This window comes from Anomaloglossus baeobatrachus, chromosome 6, assembly GCF_048569485.1.
Source record: "Anomaloglossus baeobatrachus isolate aAnoBae1 chromosome 6, aAnoBae1.hap1, whole genome shotgun sequence".
Lineage (NCBI taxonomy): Eukaryota > Metazoa > Chordata > Amphibia > Anura > Aromobatidae > Anomaloglossus > Anomaloglossus baeobatrachus.
In genome coordinates, this window is record NC_134358.1 from 426,127,346 (window position 1) to 426,145,899 (window position 18,554).

Consider the following 18,554-nt stretch of genomic DNA (forward strand, 5'->3'; position numbering starts at 1 on the left):
TTCAATGATCACAACACCAGCAAGTGTAATAAACTAGCAGGAACATAAAGCAGTAGGTACTCCAATGTGGAGAAACGTGTGAGAGCCACAGCTATAGAAATTAATTTATATATCAGTCTCTTTTGTTACAGAATATCTAAACCTGATAAAGAGACCAAAGACCAGACCTCCTAAATTATTACAGACAGCAGAGTACATTCATACAACACCCATGACTATTAACTGGCCTCAGAATACAAGTCTGCAGTCACTGTATGTAAATGCATAAAATAGAATAGAATCTGGCTCAAGTGTAATAGACTGGTGCCCCGGAGTAAAAACAACAGTAGAAAAAAACTTTATGCTCGGGCACACATACTCTATATAGCAAAAGGCAAAGAAAAAAATCTATACTGTAGGTTTCTTTAGCTGCTCATTTATTGGTGCAAACAAGTTTCTGACGTTTCAGCCCCAATCCTGGACCTTTGTCAAAGACATTAATCTATATGAAAAGGAGATTGGTAGGGTAGAGGGGGAACTTGGGGTCACTTGTATACAGGTATTAAGTTAACAAAATAACTAAATGCTAGTCTGGGTTGAGGCGAGCTGTACCCTTGTGGGTGGAATACCTTTTGTAAGGAGGCTACAATATGCTCCCTATTCAGAGATACTGTGACTCTGTGTCGCCTTAGTAGGAGGAACTGGAAAAAAGGGGGACAGGAAGCCCTGTTTCAGTGTCGGCTGGACACCTGTCGTTTAAAGATCTGTGCAGTGGTGGCTGTGGTCAGACCCCCCAATGAGAACCACCACTGCACAGATCTTCAAGGTGTCCAGCCTCAACCTAGACTAGCATTTAGGCATATCTTGTTAACTTAATAACTGTATTCAAGTGACCAAACGTCCACCCTCTGCCGCCACGAGGAGGACCAGGGCTTACCCCTTAGTGGGAGGGGCTTAACAAAGTGCCTACTGCGAGGCGGACACCAGGTACCACTCCTAGGGCACTGTGGCAAGTGACCGCCAGGGCAGGTGACGGACACAGGAGTAGACGGGCACAGATGAGGTGACAGAGGCAGGCTGGACAGGAAATGGGCCTGGGAGGGGAAGGAGGCAGCAGCACATGTGGATGTCCGGGAGAGTGCGGGGGAAGATGCGACCCGGCCGAGGCGTTGAGTAAGTTGGCGTCTCTGCAGAGACGCCGGCGCTACACTCGGGTTCACTCATCTCTAGTCATGTTACCTCATTTGCATAGGTCTTGCACATATTGTGCCATGGACCATTGCATACAGAGTTGTTGCGTTGTTTTCCTTTAATTTGTGCAAAAAAGTGTGTCAAATATTTATTTTTCTAAAAATGGTTCTAATCTTTGTATCACCAATGTTATCAGATTCACAGTAAGTTACCATTTAAAAAAACATGGTAGCTCTAGGAGGTTCTTTCAATGCCCCTATTTACTGTATATATACAAACTCGTCTGATTTACAGTTTATATAATGTTTTAAAGCGCATATCACAAGTCCGATTTCTCTAAAGGAGCAGAAGAATTAGCTGCATCGTCTACTTTAACATTCACACAATGTCCTGTGCCAAGTTAGATTTAGAGAGACTGTCACAGACGTTATAAAGTGTTTCTTACCTTTTCTTGTGAGAGCCTTTGGAGATGTATTCCAGCTGACAACATTGTAGCAAACATGGTCAGCATGTACTGTTGCACTTTGGCAATTCCTGTCACTAATGTGCTTATCACCGACACAAGTCCCACTTTCTCAATGACACTCTGGAAGGCTGAGGGGGCATGATGAGTGATCCTGCATAGAGCCTAAAACAGACCATAAATTGTTCAGTAATGCCGCTCTCTAAAACTGTCTCCCATCACTTATGTCATGCTTCAAGGCTGCTTTCTCATGTCTCATTAATAAAACCAAGTCTTGCTGAGGAATCTTTCAGCCTTATAAAAGGTGTTTAATCATTCCCAATAGCTATTATTTTCTTTTATGATAGAGAATCAAAGAAAGAAATGTACATTAATGAATTTCCGTTAATTTAATAATGTCAAAAGGAAAAAGAAAAAAAAAACAAGCACATATTTTCCCCATTTATACAATACGTCACAAAACAAGCAAATCATATACTCTACTAAAGAAATAATTAATGTTAAACATGGAATATGATTAAAAAAAACTGTAAAATTAAAACATTTTGCTAATACTAGGTGCAGTTTACAGTCAGTTGCAGGTAGAAAACATACGCAGACAGAATCAGGTCAATTGAATGGAATGTTTTCAGCTTCTTTATTATAAACAAAAACCACATTAAAACCTAGAATGTGATTTTACAGCAAAAAAATATCATAAAATGTGATTTTACAGCAAACAACTCCCATCAGGGCTATACCGTGTCTGTTACTGTCAGACTCCGCATGTAGCCAATATGGAGCAATTCCAGGAGGCCTCATTCACCGTAGACATAGCTGCAGCTCTGAATAATGACTTCTTTCACAATGCCATAAAGTCATTTGAAGTATCCTGATCACTGGGATTGGGGACCACTCAGTGAACAGAGCCTGGGACACATCACTAAACGGACCTTCCCCATGGGGACGCAGGTAATCTCAATGCGAGATCTGACACCGGCGAATACTCACAGCGCACAGTGCGGGAGATGTGAGGACTCACAAGTCTGCGGTTACACAGACTGACACACAGAGTGACTGCAGACTTGTAGGTTTAGACTGGACAACCCTTTAAAATATAGCTTTAATGACAACCGAGGCCTGTGATTGGCTGCAGCCGTCACATGCTGTAGATAGGACGTCCCCACTGCAGATCAGTAATGGAGCAGTGGGGAGGTGGCACTGGAGAGACAGTGTAGGGATTATCCACTTTTGGGAATAATTTTGTTTTTCAGGAATGCGTTTAATAGGAGTTAAAAAAAAAATGTTTGTCATTCTATTAATTAAAAAAAAAGTGCATCCTTTGGCTTTTACAGGCTCTTTGTTTTCCAGCTCACTCAACTTTGATTAGATCTGTAGTCATAAATCAGCTAAAACACAGATAAGAGTTACAAACTGTCAGGTCATCAGAGTGAGATTACTGATGGATTCCCAGTTAACTCATTCTGCAGCCAGCAACAGACAGCACGGCGGCTACAGAAAGCCAATAGCATATTGAAAAACAATAGCAAAAAAACCATAAATTTTAGCAAAAAACTCATACATATAAGTTATAAGAAATACATTTGTCGTTAAAGGTGGGCGATACATGTTGATTTGTTATTTCAAAGCATTTACCTGTCCTTGGCTCATTTTCTTCAGAAAACAGATGGCCTTTTAAACTTATGCCAATTTGGCCTGTCTGCAGACTACTAGAGTGGACCCTTTCATTTCATAGTTGTTAGTATGTAATACCTGCCATATATACTGCCTCAATTTAAATGGAACCTGTCACCACTTTTTCGGCCTATAAGCTGCAGCCACCACCAGTGGGCTCTTGTGTATGGCATTCTAACATGCTGTATATAAGAGCCCAGGCTGCTGTGTACAACATAAAAAACAGTTTATAATATTCACCTAGAAGGTCGCTCTGATGCAGAATGGTCGGATGGGTGGCGCCGTTCTCCGGGACAGGCACCTTCCCTTTCGGCCATCTTGGTCTTCCTTATTCTGAAGCCTGTGTGCATGACACATCTACATCATACAGACGCACCGGCACTGAGGTCCTGTGCAGGCGCACTTTGATCTGCCCTGCTCAGGGCAGATCAAAGTATTGTAGTGCAGCTGAACAGGACCTCAATGACGGTGTGTGTGTATGATGTAGACGCGTCATGCACATAGGCTTCAGAATAAGGAAGACCAAAATGGCCGAAAGGGGAGGCGCCGGTCCCGGAGAACGGTGTCGCCCATCCGACTGGTGTGCACCGGAGCGACCTTCTAGGTGAGTATTATAAAGTGTTTTTTATGTTCTACACAGCGGCCTGGGCTCTTATATACAGCATGTTAGAATGCTGTACATAAGAGCCCAGTGGTGGTGGCCGCAGCTTATTGGCCAAAAAAGTGGTGACAGGTTCCCTTTAAGGGAGTGCATTCAGATTTTTGTTGCAATATCAGGTACACTTTACTTGAAATAATAATATATATATCATTGCAAATATAATGGATTACAATTAAAAAAGACGTATCAATAATGTAATGTAAGACTTCAGAAAATCTTTGGTGCACTACTAGGGACTGTAGTAAGTAGCACTGTCCATCTAATATCCGCTTGGCTTTTCCTGACTTGGCTAAGGGGAAAGGATAAATGGAGGAGAGGGGTGCCCTGGCCCAACAACACACAATCCCTCAGCTTGGAAAGTTTCTAATGTAGGATTATTCTGTGGTTTTGAAACGGTTTTACATTCATAATGGAAAAGAGAAATGTATCCAAACTTTAATATCATTATTTATATATTTTTCATATTAATTATGACTAAAGTCAGCCATTGCGGGTCTCAGCGGTCAGACGTCCTCCGAGCTACAGTAAAATTGATTAAATAACTTGTGGAAAAGGTAGCAGAAACTGGAAATTCCCTTTAATATACAGTGTCTTGAAAAAGTAATAATACCACGTGAACTTTTCCACAATTTGTTCTCGTTACACCCACAGACTTAAATGTATTTTATTGGGACTTTATGTGATATACCAACACTAAGTAGCAGGTATTTGTTAAGTGTAAAGGAAATAATATGTGGTTTTCTGAATATTTAAAGCATATAAATCTGAAAATTGTAACGTGCATTTGTATTCAGCCCCCTTAACTCAAAATATTGACTCAAGGGGGCTGTATACAAATGTACATCACAATTTTCAGATTTATATTTCTTAAATATTTAGAAAACCAAGTATAATTAACTTTACACTTCACAAATACTTGCTACTTTGTGTTGATATATCACATAAAATCCCAATGAAATACATTTAATTTTCTGGATGTAACGTGAAAAAGGGGAAAAGTTCACGGGCTATGAATACTTTTGCAAGACACTATATTAACTAGATTTAAATTGGGGTTTCAACTTTTAATTATTTTACCCTTTTTGGCAAATTAATTATCTGAATCCACTGTCACCGAATTCATAGATTTTCCATGTAGCTGACCCTGAAAGTGACACTGTCATTATTCCATACCTTAATGTTTCTTCAGTATTTTTAATGCCATTGTAAAAAGGTAATTACTGTATCTTTTTAGGAAGAGTTTTCCTGCAGAGTCTTTCAATATTTTCATGGGTAAAAAGTATTCTATGAATAGGGAAATTATGAAACCATTATCTGCAATTCTGAGACATTAAGAAACACTAAGGAAAAGCTGTCACTTTACAATCGCTAGATTTAATTACATCAGTACAAGAAAAATTCTACATTGTCAGGTTTTCTGCACTTGGGTGTCTTTATTATTTATTTATTTAGGTGCTTGTGGAAAGAAAAAAAAATCAGTGCAGTGGTGGATAGATGTAAACCTTGTACCTTTGACATCCAGATGTAAAAGTGCAAGTGAACCAATCCTCCTGCGTCATGACATCCTTAATGAGGCATATGTTGGAAATGCTGGGCTGTATGTATTACACCTGGACAGCTAGGCATTGGTGAGATTTAAGGCGGCATTACATAGTACGATATATTGTGCGATATGTCGTCGGGGTCACGGAATTCGTGACGCACATCCAACATCGTTAGAGATGTCGTACCGTGTGACACCTCCGAACGACTGTTAACTAGCAAAAATACTCACCTTATCGTTGCTCGTTGACACGTCGTTCATTTCCATAATGTCATTCCTCCTTCTACGCGCCGATTGTTTGTCTTTCCCGTGGCAACACACATTGCTACGTGTGACACCCTGGGAACGACGAACAACAACTTACCTGCGTCCCGCCGGCAATGAGGAAGGAAGGAGGTGGGCGGGATGTTACGTCCTGCTCATCTCGCCCCTCCACTTCTATTGGGCGGCCGCTGTGTGACGTCGCTGTGATGCCGAACATCCCAACCCCCTTCAGAAAATGGATGTTCGCCGCCCACAGCGACGTCGTTAGGGAGGCAAGTATGTGTGACAAGGGTTTAACGACTTTGTGCGACACGGGCAATTAATTGCCTGTGACGCACAAACGACAGGGGCGGGTGCGATCGCTCAGGCGATCACACGATAAATCGTTGCGTGTAACGCCGCCTTTAGTTTAGTAGCCTAGGATTCATTTAGTACTGTGATGTGAATTGCGATGTGTAACTGATGAAGATTTTTTATTCATCGTCTGACACAGGGACGGACAGATCATTGGTGCACTGAGGCCAAGAGTTGAAGGAGCCTACTTGTACCCCCAAAGCAGAAACAAGCTTCTATCATAGACACACAAAGGGTACACTATGATGAACTATTAGACTGCAAAGGGCCCATATACTGATCTTGCACAGGGGCCCGCTTCTGTCCGAGTCTGCTCCATGTGTGACATAGTGAGCTGGTAAGTCACACATAGCTGACTTCACTGCGCAGGTTAACAGTTGCGGTAGGAGACCCAAACAGCATCTCTGAGGAAATGGTGAATAATTTTAGAGTTGTTTCAGAATTTTGTTATTCGTAGAAAAACCCTTTTAATATTAATGCAAGGGTAAAGATGGGATGATCAGACTGCAGGTCAGCAAACATAGCATGACAGACAAACTTTGTGCTAGCCTTCACACAACTGTACACCCTTAAGGGCTGCGGTATTTTTCGCCCGCCTTCCTGTCCTAGAGGGGGGAACTTTGGCAGAGCCCTTCCCATGTGATAGTAGCGGGGTGGCTGGTGGCTGGGCACACAGGTCACAGTCAGATCAAACACACTAATACAAACTAGAGAAGCAGTGTAAAACTAAACAAAAGTTAGGTCAAAGCCAAAACTACAAGACCAGAGCTGAGAACGAACCAGCAGAAGCACAAATACTAACCTTACTACCCAAACACAACAGAAAATAATCAGCACTGAGCAGAGGAGATGGTGGGGTTAAATATTCCACTCATAGATCAGCTGACCTACTGAGGTAACACCCAGACTCCACTTTCAATCTAGAGTGGAAAAGAAGGGGGTTAGGATGATTGAATGGAAGGAATCTCCCACCACCCTGCCGAACCAGAAGACATGGTATCCCATATCCCCAGGCAACAGTGGACACTAGAGGACCAGACCTGGCGTCCCGGGACTCCTGCATAATCACTGGGAATGATAGCACCTCATCTCCCAGCAATACCACAACCTGAAATGAGTCTCTTAGAGAGCAAAACACAGCTAGAGCGAGCACACGCAATAGGTCTGCACCTTGTAGGTGACACGACGGAGAGCTGGAGTATGCCCAGGAGTACGAGGGACTCACTTGGGTGCAGAGGTATGAGAAGAATTAACCCCCATGAGCTCTGGAGACCTGCCATGACGCCCACCAACATGCAAACAGCCAACCTAACATTAACATAAAAAATAGATGCAAAATCTCCAGACTTTACAGACATACCTTCCTACCAGAACATTGGGCATGCAGAGAGCTGCACACTGGATGGAATAGATTTCCACACAGCTATATTACAAGCAGTAAGTTTCAATCCCGGGTCCTATTCCAATTACCGTATTTTTCGGACTATAAGCCGCACCGGACTATAAGACGCACCCTTGTTTTAGAGGAGGAAAAAATAGAAAAAAAATAAAATTAAAGTAAAAGAATGTGGTCATGACCGACTGTTATTTTACTGCTGACAGTGTTACTGAGGTAATAATATCCCCAAATTCTGTCCTCATATCCTCCATTCTGGGTACCTTCCAGGTATATATGGCCCCCCATCGTGGAATATGTATGTTCCCCATCATTATATGTGTGATCCTCCACTCTGGTGTGTGTGTGTGTGTGTATATAGTTATAGTGTGTGTGTGTAAATAGTTATAGTGTGTGTGTGTGTGTGTGTGTGTATATAGTTATATAGTGTGTGTGTGTGTGTGTGCATATAGTTATAGTGTGTGTGTATATAGATATATAGTGTGTGTGTATAGTTATATAGTGTGTGTATATAGTTATATAGTGTGTGTGTGTGTGTATAGTTATATAGTGTGTGTGTGTGGTTATATAGTGTGTGTATGTGTGTGTAAATATATATATGTATATATATATATATATATATATATATACATATATATATATATATATATATACATATATATATATTATATATATATATATATATATATATATATATATATGATCCAACCCCATCCAGGTGTACAGTAATGCATTTATACTATATTATTTATTGCCTTACTTTTACTGATGTGATGCTCACCATGCTTCAGTTTGGTCCTGGAATTACAAACAAAGTCTCCCATATCTCAAGGACCTGCAGTGATGTAATGAAGAGGCAGGGCACTGTGCCGTTCTGTGCTGCTCTGGCCCACCCTTCTGCATTACATCACTGTAGGTCCTTGTCAGCTACGGGAGACTGTTTCTAGTGCAGAGGAAGGATCAAAGTGAAAGTAATTTGAGCCCTCAGCACAGAGACTGCGGCTGTGCTGTGAAGGTATGCCGTTCTTTGGCCCGGACACTAGAGTGATCTGCACTTCCTCCGGGCCAGACATGACTGCAGCGGCACCCTGCTCCTGCCTCCTAAACAGCGGACACCCAGTCTCCCCAGCCGCTGCAGGAAGCCGGGGGCTGGAGCACCCATGTGTGACCGCTGTTTACATTAAACAAGTATTCATTAGCTGCTCCTCACACCCACTGACTGCAGAGAGAGGTGGGCTGGGAGCAGCTAATGAATATTCGTTTACTTTAAGCAGCAGGCACACGTGGTTTCTCCAGCTGCCGGCATCCTGCAGCAGCGACCCTCCCTGCCTCCTGTGATCCCACTGCATAGCGCTGACTCCCCACAGCTCCCTACCCCGCAGCTTCAGACCATAAGATGCACTCCACACTCTCCTCCCAAATTTGGAAGAAAAAAAGTGCGTCTTATGGTCCGAAAAATACGGTAATGGGACCCAGACATGATTCTAAGTGGACATTGTGCAATAATCTTAGCAACTGTATCGGGGGCAGACAAATCATTGGTGCAGCCACACAGGGGTTCAAGAAGTAAGGGGGCCCATTTCTACCTCCAAATCAGTTGGAATTGTGTATAATGATGAGCTATTTGACTGCAAAGGACTCATTTATTGTTCTTGCACAAGGGGCCTTTTCTGTCTGTGTTCGCCAGTGCAACATACAGTTAGATCTTTACTGCTGTGGAACGCTAGCAAGCACTTAGAAGTTTCAGTTGACTCGGCTCCATAACCCCTGTACATCATAGACACTATACAGCATTTTATTTACGTGTTTCGGTTCAAACTGATTCAAGTAAAATCATCTTAGGAAGAAATAAAATAAGTACCATCCTTAGACAGACCATACAGTGCTGCCAGGATTGCAGACTCACAAAAAAACTTCCACAAACAAATCAGGACAAACACATAAATCACATTTACTCCGGCCCTGTAATATTGAAGGTAAGAAGACAATATAATCTCTGAAGACATCACTAGACAGAATAAAAGGGCTATAATAATGGACTATACAATTTGACAGAAGTGTAGGATGAGCTCATTTATAAAATGTTGCTGTTTTATGGATTCAACAACGGCTACTAGCCAGACACAACAGTAGACAGGTAATAGATGCTGCCCACAAAAGACAAACACTTTATGGCGATACTTAAAAGACATATGCTTGCTCTAAAATACTACAGAAAATGATAACAATTTGTACCATATGTTTTACAGCACAGCAATTTTTTTAGAGAAACTTACGGCACACTATTAATTTTTATGGGGCCACAAATCTGGGGAAGTAAGTGTATACATCTCTAGTTATATACTAGTATAGTAAGGAACAAAGACCAACACATTCAGTCCATTTCTCTAGCTATGTATATGACGTTCAATTCAACTGGGCAATACTAGTTTTAAACACTTTGCCGAATAAGATTAGTTTATCAAACTCCTTGAGAATATGGGCACAGATGGTAGTAAAATGTCACAATTCCAGTCCAAGGTTGAACAAGAAAGGAACACAACAAATAAAAAGTGATGCAAAGTTTGGAATACACATGGAGTTGGTGCTCAATTGACCAATATGTGACCAGAACATAATGTGCTCCACAGAAGAAGTCCAAGTTCCTTGGAGTAAAACACTCATTATGTCTTTGGGAAAATACTAGCCACTTGAATAGGAAAGGAGCTGGAGTACCCGAGAATGTCCACTACACAAAGTGCTGAGCTATACTTTCCCAGCAGTGCACATCCAGCAGCACTAGATACTGCAAACCGCTGAAAAGTGGAAGTGTCAAGTGTAAGGCTCCCGACAATCTGACTTATATTAAGAACAGGTCATCAATTTACACGTCTTGAAGACTACTTCATACAGTCCAATAATCAACCTAAAAAGTGTTTGTAAGAATGTTTGCTTCAGATCATTGGCCTCAGCAAACAAGACAAAGATCAACCGATGAACAAGCAAATCATCAGATAATCAGGTCATTATCCAGGCCTCAAAATCATAATTGTCTTGAGCTCCTCATGTAAACAGGGGACCAAAAGAGCAAAAGGTCTTAACTATACAGTTTTATCATTCTGGGGCTTAAAAAAGCACTCTTATTAACTCTTTCCCCCCCTAACCTGTGTAAATGTACCCTGTAACCTGTGTAGTGTCAGTGTGTTAATATACTCCTCAAATGCTATCATGTCCGATGTCCAACACTGTTTTGCTCTTCTTCTGAGTCAAATTACAGCAATTCACACTCTCCAAATTACTCTGCACCCTGTGTGACCCAAAATTGGCTTTAACATTGTAAGTCTATGGAGCATCAGCCCTATTGTCATCTGGAGAGTCTGACATGCCATCATGTTACTTAGAAGAGGAGCGGAATAATACTGGAAAAGACAGTGATCAATGATTATATTACCACACTGACAATACTCTAAAATTTACACAGGTTTCGGTGGAAAAAAATAAATGAAAAGAGTCCATGGGAGTGAATTTTTAACGGGGTTCTCTGAGAAGTGTTATAAAATAAAGAAAATAAATAATACACGTTAAAATATTACTTTTTTTCTAAATACCTCCATTTATGCATTATCTAGTGCACTCTGTCAGGATTTTAAAGATGACAACTGACATAAATCATTGTGCACCCATCCTAGATTTTAGAGGACACGAAGTAGGATGGACTGAATAAAGAAAATCTATCCGAGACATATATCAGGTGAGAGCAGCTTCCTGTCAGTCATCATGAATTCTCCTTACTCTGTACAATTAACCTGACAGGACAATGACCGGAGTGGACTTACAGAGAAGATAGCTGACTGAGAATCAACATCCATCTCAATCAGCCTGACAGTTTTAGTGCAATGCAGGGAGGACTTCTGTCTTGCACTCATGCAGCCCCTCCATTCACGGCTGCTCACTACTAGATGGAATTTGGCATCTTTAACATCCTGACAAAGTGCACTATATAACACATACCTTTTTGCCAAAAAATATTTGAATATTTAAAAATATTTTATTTATTTTTATCAGATTTCTCCCCTTTATGGATCTAAGCAAAATAAATAGAACTTCAAAATTTCTGTATGCAGAAATATTGGACTTAGAAATAGATTGTTTAGGACACTTACGATTCATCATTATAGACATCGATGCTGGTTTCACTTTTATAGGGGTCATTTAGTTAAATAAAATTCAGAAAAAAGCCACACATTACAATGGCAGACTAGAGGAACTGGAAGATCCACTCAGACTACTAGACATTAAGGCTAGGGCCCCACTTTGCGTTTCCACCTGCGTTTTTGGTGCTTTTTAGGTCCGTTTTGAGAAGCACCTTTTTCATGCCAAAATGCATGCGTTTTGATTTCACAGCAAAGTCTATGGAAAATGGGGATTTCTAGACCCCACTTTGCGTTTTAAAACGCTGCTTTTAATTTGCATATTTTGTGGCAAAAACCATGCGTTCAAAGAAGCAACATGTCAATTGTTTTTGCCATTTTGGGTGCGTTTTGCTAACATTGAAGTCTATGAGAAACGGCAAAAAACAAGATTCCAGCAAATTTCTGCGTTTTACCTGTTTTTCCAGTGCAGAAAGCATGTGTTTTGGACATCAAAATAATGATTTCATATGTCCCTTACACACACACATAGTCCGACAGTTAAAAATAAGAAATTTAATAAATTATTGCTATTTTTCCATTAAATATCATATTACCGCTATAATTTCATTAAATTAATCTATTTTCATTATTTTTCACAAAAATATAGATTTGTTTCTTTTTTTCAAATTTTTTCATTGAGTTTGACTATTTAAACTTTATTTAGCAGTGTTTTGATGTTCAAAACACATCTATCAAAACGCAGGTGGAAAAGCAGGTAAAAAGTGCTGAAAACGCATCTAAAACGTGGTAAATACGCATGCGTTTTCAGCGCTAAATTTCTGAGAAAGGTAATTTTGGTCAAATCAATTAAGCCCAAAACGTGCGTTTAGAACTGCAAGTAGGTGAACGCAAAGTGGGGCCCTAGCCTTAAATTCGCCATAAGATATAAATTGTAATCAATCATAAAATGTTTGCAAGTATGAATGGGATTCAGATGAAAATGCACATAATGACTGTTAGAAGAGATTAAAATGACCTCAAAAGCATGGATATACATACCGACATGGCTGTGATCCTGAGAGAATCAACTGTTGAGTGTGTGAACAAATACCAAAGTGCAGGTCCAATCTCTGCATTGATGAATCCTTGGACATGTGAAGTTACTGTTGTACAGACGTTTTCAATAATTTTTGCAGTCATATGATGAATTATGGGTTCTTCCTATGTAATAAAAAAAGAAAATACTTAAACCTGTTGATGCATTAACTCACTCAATGACCATGCATGAAGGCCATTTTTGCCTTTTTTCATATAAGTAGCTGAAACCTTTTTTTTTTGTTTTGTTTTTTTTTTTTGTTTTTTAACTGAAGTAACGGTTTTAGGCTTTGCTCTATGCAGGACAAAAGGACAAAGTGTCTTATTCTTTAACGCTATTTTGGGCTACATATAAATTAGAGTGTTATTATTATATATCTAATAATAATAATTAATCATTTTATTAATTTATATAAGGCTATTAATTCCACAGCGCTTTACATACATTGGCAACACTGTCCCCATTGGGGCTCACAATCTAGAGTCCCTATCTGTATGTCTTTGGAGTGTGGGAGGAAACCGGAGTACTCAGAGAAAGCCCACGCAAATACAGGGAGAACATGCAAACTCGTTGCAGATGGTGTCCTTGGTGGGATTTGAACCCAGGACCCCAGTGCTGCAAGACTGCAGTGCTAACCACTGAGCCACCGTGCTGCCCATAATATATATATATATATATATATATATATATATATATATATATATACATACACATACATACACATATACATACACATATACAGATAGAGAGAGAGAGATTTGCTTTGCAAACATAACAAAAAGAAAAAAAAGATTTTCTTTTTTTCATTTACGTTTTTGATTGTTCCGGCTTCATAACAAATAACCTATTACATTTTTTCTCCAGCTTACTATGGTTATTTGGATACCTAAAATATGTAGGTATTCTTTTTATTTATTTTTTTTATTATTAAAAATGTGTTTTGTATGAAAAAAATAGAACTTTTTTTTTTTAAGCAGTGGGGATGTTTTTGCTTTTTTTTCATATGTTTTTCTACACATATTGTATACTTGTTTTTTCACATAAATTGTCCCCAAAGTGGTCATAAAATATCTCTGAAAAACATAGTTCATTTATATATTGTGTATTTTTCCCCACTGTGATTGGGGCATTCTTATAAGCTCCAGTTACAGGGGAAAACAGCTCCCTCTTGTGTGCCTTGACACACATTACTGGTAGAGCTCATCTAGGTCTGTTAGCACCCAGCAGCATTGCAATGCCGGACATACCCCTGGCGATCAGTTCTAAAGAAGCATTGACAATGACAATGTTTTTGCTTACTGCATTGACCTCAAGTTCAGCGATATGTAACTAGCAAAAGATGAGACAGAAGTAGTTGAAGATTGCTTCTCACTTCTTCCAGAGCCTCTGGCAATGTCCTGCAGCCAGAGACTAAAATGAACTGAAACACTGAAGTTCAGGTTCGGTAGTTCTGACCCGAACAACCCATTGGAAGTCAATGATTGGGCAGTTTGGCTCTCTGCTGACAATCAGCCAGCCAAAAAAGGGGAATTCTAGGGGCAGGGCTGAGTTTTTAACTTTTTTTTTTTTTTTTACATACTAGATCCAATAACGTCATTTTTATCCCCAGTGGGAAGCATACACACACTGCATTATGCTCGCACTGGGCTGAGCATACGCGAGAATAGTGATGCTCATTCGAGTGATAAGCTTAAAGGGGGCTTTACATGCTACGACATCGCTAATGCGAAGTCGTTGGGGTCACGGAATTGGTGACGCACATCCGACCGCATTAGCGATGCTGTTGCGTGTGACACCTATGAGCGATTTTGCATCGTCGCAAAAACGTGCAAAATCGCTTATCGGTGACATGGGGGTCCATTCTCAAATATCGTTACTGCAGCAGTAACGAAATTGTTCCTCGTTCCTGCGGCAGCACACATCGCTCTGTGTGACACCGCAAGAACGAGGAAGCTCTCCTTACCTGCCTCCCGGCCAGAATGCGGAAGGAAGGAGGTGGGCGGAATGATCGTCCCGCTCATCTCCACCCCTCCGCTTCTATTGGGCGGCGGTTCAGTGACGCAGCTGTGACGCTGAACGAACCGCCCCCCTTAGAAAGGAGGCGGTTCTCCGGTCACAGCAACGTCACAGGGCAGGTAAGTACGGGTGACGAGTCTGGGCGATGTTGTGCGGCACGGGCAGTGATTTGCCCGAGTCGCACAACAGATGGGGGCGGGTACCCACGCTAGCGATATCGGTACAGATATCGCAGCCTGTAAAGCCCGCTTTAGAGATGAGCAGACTTGAACGTTAAAGATCAGTGTTCATACCAAATGCTGACTTTACAAAATTATTTGTGTTTGAGTTAGGAGTTTGGGTGCTTTATGTAGGCAAAACACTCGAGCGAGCATCCCTGTGATCAGTGTACGCTCGGCGATCAGCTCAATATGAATCACTTGCAGTGATGCGAACAGTAAACGTTACTGTTTGGGTCCGCTCATCTCAGGTCTTAAGTAAAGCAACCCTAAACATTGAGAGGAAATTGAGGTGATGGTAAGCCAAAGATAGAATGATGATTAAGAAAAGTTAAAAAGAAGAATGATCAAAAGGGGAAGAAAAAAAAAAAAAGGTAAAAGAGTGAACTCTGAAGAGGACTGGCCTTAAGTTACATACCAAAAGTATACTTCTAGAAAACATTGGAAGCCTCATCCATGAACTAGCGATAAGATACAAATATTAGTTGTGAATTGGGCTTGACAATGAAAACCCAAGGATACTAGATTCTTGTGAAGTAGTAGTGTAGTTCAAAATGTTGGTCAAATTCTTATACAACATAATGGCAAGACAATACCAATTACATCTTCAGAAGAGGGCATGAAGTTCTTAAAAGATTATCTTGGAGATTCGATCTGAATTTTTGCTGTGCCTGATATGGAATATCTTTTTTCTTACTAGTTTCCGGTTTATGCAGCTTCCTTACAGGATCTAGTTTGGTTTTTTTGTTTTTTTTTTCTCCCTTTCCCTCCTCCTTTAGGTACATGAAAACTATCTTAGGATGGAGGCATGAGAAAAGTGGAAGAGGAGAAGTTCCTTCAACCACAACCATCAACCATTACCAAGAGAGAGTATGGCAGGACTTTGGCCTATTGACTCTGTTCCCATAGGAGTTTTCCTTGACAGTCGAGGATTTTTAACTCCATCTGAATAAAAGAGGCTAAGAGGATGGTGATATTTACTGTTTCATTTATAGTGACTTTAATATTGTTTTTTTTGTGTGTGCTGTTTACATTTTATTTCCCTCCTTTGCAGGTTTTCTTTTTTCTCCAGGATGCTGATTGTTTCAGAGACTTTGCTATGTTTCATATGTTTGCATTCAGTAATTTTGTTAACCTGACTTATCCTTTTCGTTAATGACAATCAAAATTGGATCATATAATGTCAAGGGTCTGAATTCTCTTCAGCGCCGATTCATGCTTTGGAAGTATCTTACTGAAAGTAAATTGAACGTCATAGGTGTTCAGGAAACCAAATTTAAAAGATATGCTATGCCTAGATTTGAGAATAAACATTTTCCCCATAAATTCTTGTTACTGTGTTTTTCCAAAAATAAGACCTCCCCCAAAAATAAGCCCTAGCAGGGATTTTCAGCATTTTCGGAGAAAGGCTTAAATATAAGCCCTCCCCCGAACATAAGCCCTAGTCACGGATCAATAATGAAGTGTCCGTGCAGCCAAAAAAGTTACAGATACTGCAGGACACTTCATTATACACAGCGGCACCCGGCAATCATACTCACCAGACGCCGAGCAGCAGGACCTGCAGTGATCGCACACCCGCACTCATCAGCTCTCTCACACACACACACACACACCAGATCTCACACACAAACATCGGATCGCACACACAGTCAGATCGCACACAGAAACATCGGATCACACGCAAACATCAAATCACACACACACACAAACATCGGATCGCACACACATCGGATCGCATACACACTCACCTCATCCAGCGACACCAATCTCTTCTCGCCGGGAGAATCCTGAGAGGCAGTGCGGTGCAGCGCGACGAACAGGACCTGCGGCCGCACACGTGACTTGCTCTCATTCCCTGCTGCCGTAAGTGCTGGATGTGATGGGATGTGATGTGTGTGTGTGTCTGTGTGTGTGTGTGATCTGCTGTGTGTGTCTGCGATCGGCTGTGTTTTTCTGCGATCAGCTGTGTGTGTCTGCGTTCGGATGTGTGTATCTGTGATCGGGTGTGTGTGACTGTGATGAGATGTGTGTATCTGTGATCGGCTGTGTGTGCCTGTGATAGGATGTGCGTATCTGATCGGCTGTGTGTATCTGTGATCGGCTGTGTGTATCTGTGATCGGCTGTGTGTATCTGTGATCGGCTGTGTGTATCTGTGATCGGCTGTGTGTATCTGTGATCGGCTGTGTGTATCTGTGATCGGCTGTCTGTGATCTGCTGTGTATATCTGTGATCTGCTGTGTATATCTGTGATCTGCTGTGTGTGTGTGTGAGTGTGATCTGCTGTGTGGGATCTTCTGTGTGTGTGTCAACAAGCAGCAGGGTAGGACGGCAAGCAGCACCGACCGGAGATCACAGGAGGACCTGGGAACAACGCAGACGTCCTGGACTGGTGAGTATGAGTCTCCTGGGAAGTGGGGGGGTCTGCTTTTTTGGGGGGTAAACTTACCCCCAACTGTGTTTCTCCAAGAATAAGACCTCCTCCAAAAATAAGCCCTAGTGCTTTTTTGGGGGGCAAAAAAAATATAAGACAGTGTCTTATTTTTGGGAAAACACGGTATGTGGCGAAAAGAAAAAGGCGGGAGTTATGATATTGATTAGAGACTCGGTGTCCTTTGAACTTATAGATACGCATGAGGATGGTTCTGGTCGATATATTATTCTGGTAGGTAAAATTAATAACGTTCTTTACACTCTTGTTACTCTTTATGCACCTAATACTGGCCAGATCCCTTTTCTAAACAGACTCATGCCAGTTGTAAAAGAAAAAACACAGGGTGTTTTAATTCTATTCGGAGACTTTAATTTAATCCCAAATAAGTTAGTTGACTCCACTTCTACTACAAGACTTAGATTCCAGACTCTAGATTCTTGGCTGGCAAATTCACACCAATCTTTTTCCAGAATTGATTTAGTCCTTACTCCTATTGCCCATATTAATTTTTTTACATCCATGCAAATAGGCTTGAGAACCTGGTCGGATTATTCCCCAATAAATTTTGAAGTTAATGAAGTCTTCCCCAATAATTGTCCGAGAATTTGGAGATGTAACAGCTATCTATTACAAAATAAGAAATATAGGAAAGAAATCGAAACAGCTCTGTTGCAGTTCTTCAAAAATAATGACAAAGATAGTATCCAACCTCACCTGTTAGGGAATGCGCATAAGGCATTTATTAGAGGGATTTTAATTGAACTTAACAAAAGGAATCGTAAAACAAAACTCAGAAAAAATCAAAGCTTTAAGTAATGAAATAGCACAAGTAGAGAGCCTCCAGATTCTACGACCAACCCAAAGGCTTCACTCACAACTAATGGAGCTGCGGCTACAATTGAGATCTTGCTTGGCTGGAGAGTTCAATCGGTTGCAACTAGCTAGTAAGACACGTTTTTATCACTCTATTAATAAACCAAGTAAATTGATGTTGCGGAGGGTGAAACAAGATAGACAAAAAACGAGAATTCTCGCGATTAACAACAAGTCGGGTTCACTATGCAAACATCCTGGTGACATTGCTGAGGCTTTTGCAGCTTACTACTCAGAATTATATAATCTGAAAGACAACCCCAATCAATTTCAGCCTAC

The 18,554-nt window shown here is 40.8% G+C and overlaps 1 protein-coding gene across 4 annotated transcripts in view; it reads right to left on the reverse strand.

The window, feature by feature from the left end:
* The window catches only part of ULK4 (unc-51 like kinase 4), a 1,163,168-nt gene that overhangs the window by 745,863 nt on the left and 398,751 nt on the right, over positions 1-18,554 (reverse strand). For all 4 annotated transcript variants that reach the window (XM_075315178.1, XM_075315180.1, XM_075315177.1 and 1 more), the window contains exons 20-21: positions 12,697-12,858; positions 1,616-1,798 (exon numbers count right to left, since the gene is read on the reverse strand). In XM_075315178.1, coding sequence (XP_075171293.1) covers positions 1,616-1,798; positions 12,697-12,858 — 345 coding nt within the window. The remainder of the gene's footprint in view (positions 1-1,615; positions 1,799-12,696; positions 12,859-18,554) is intronic.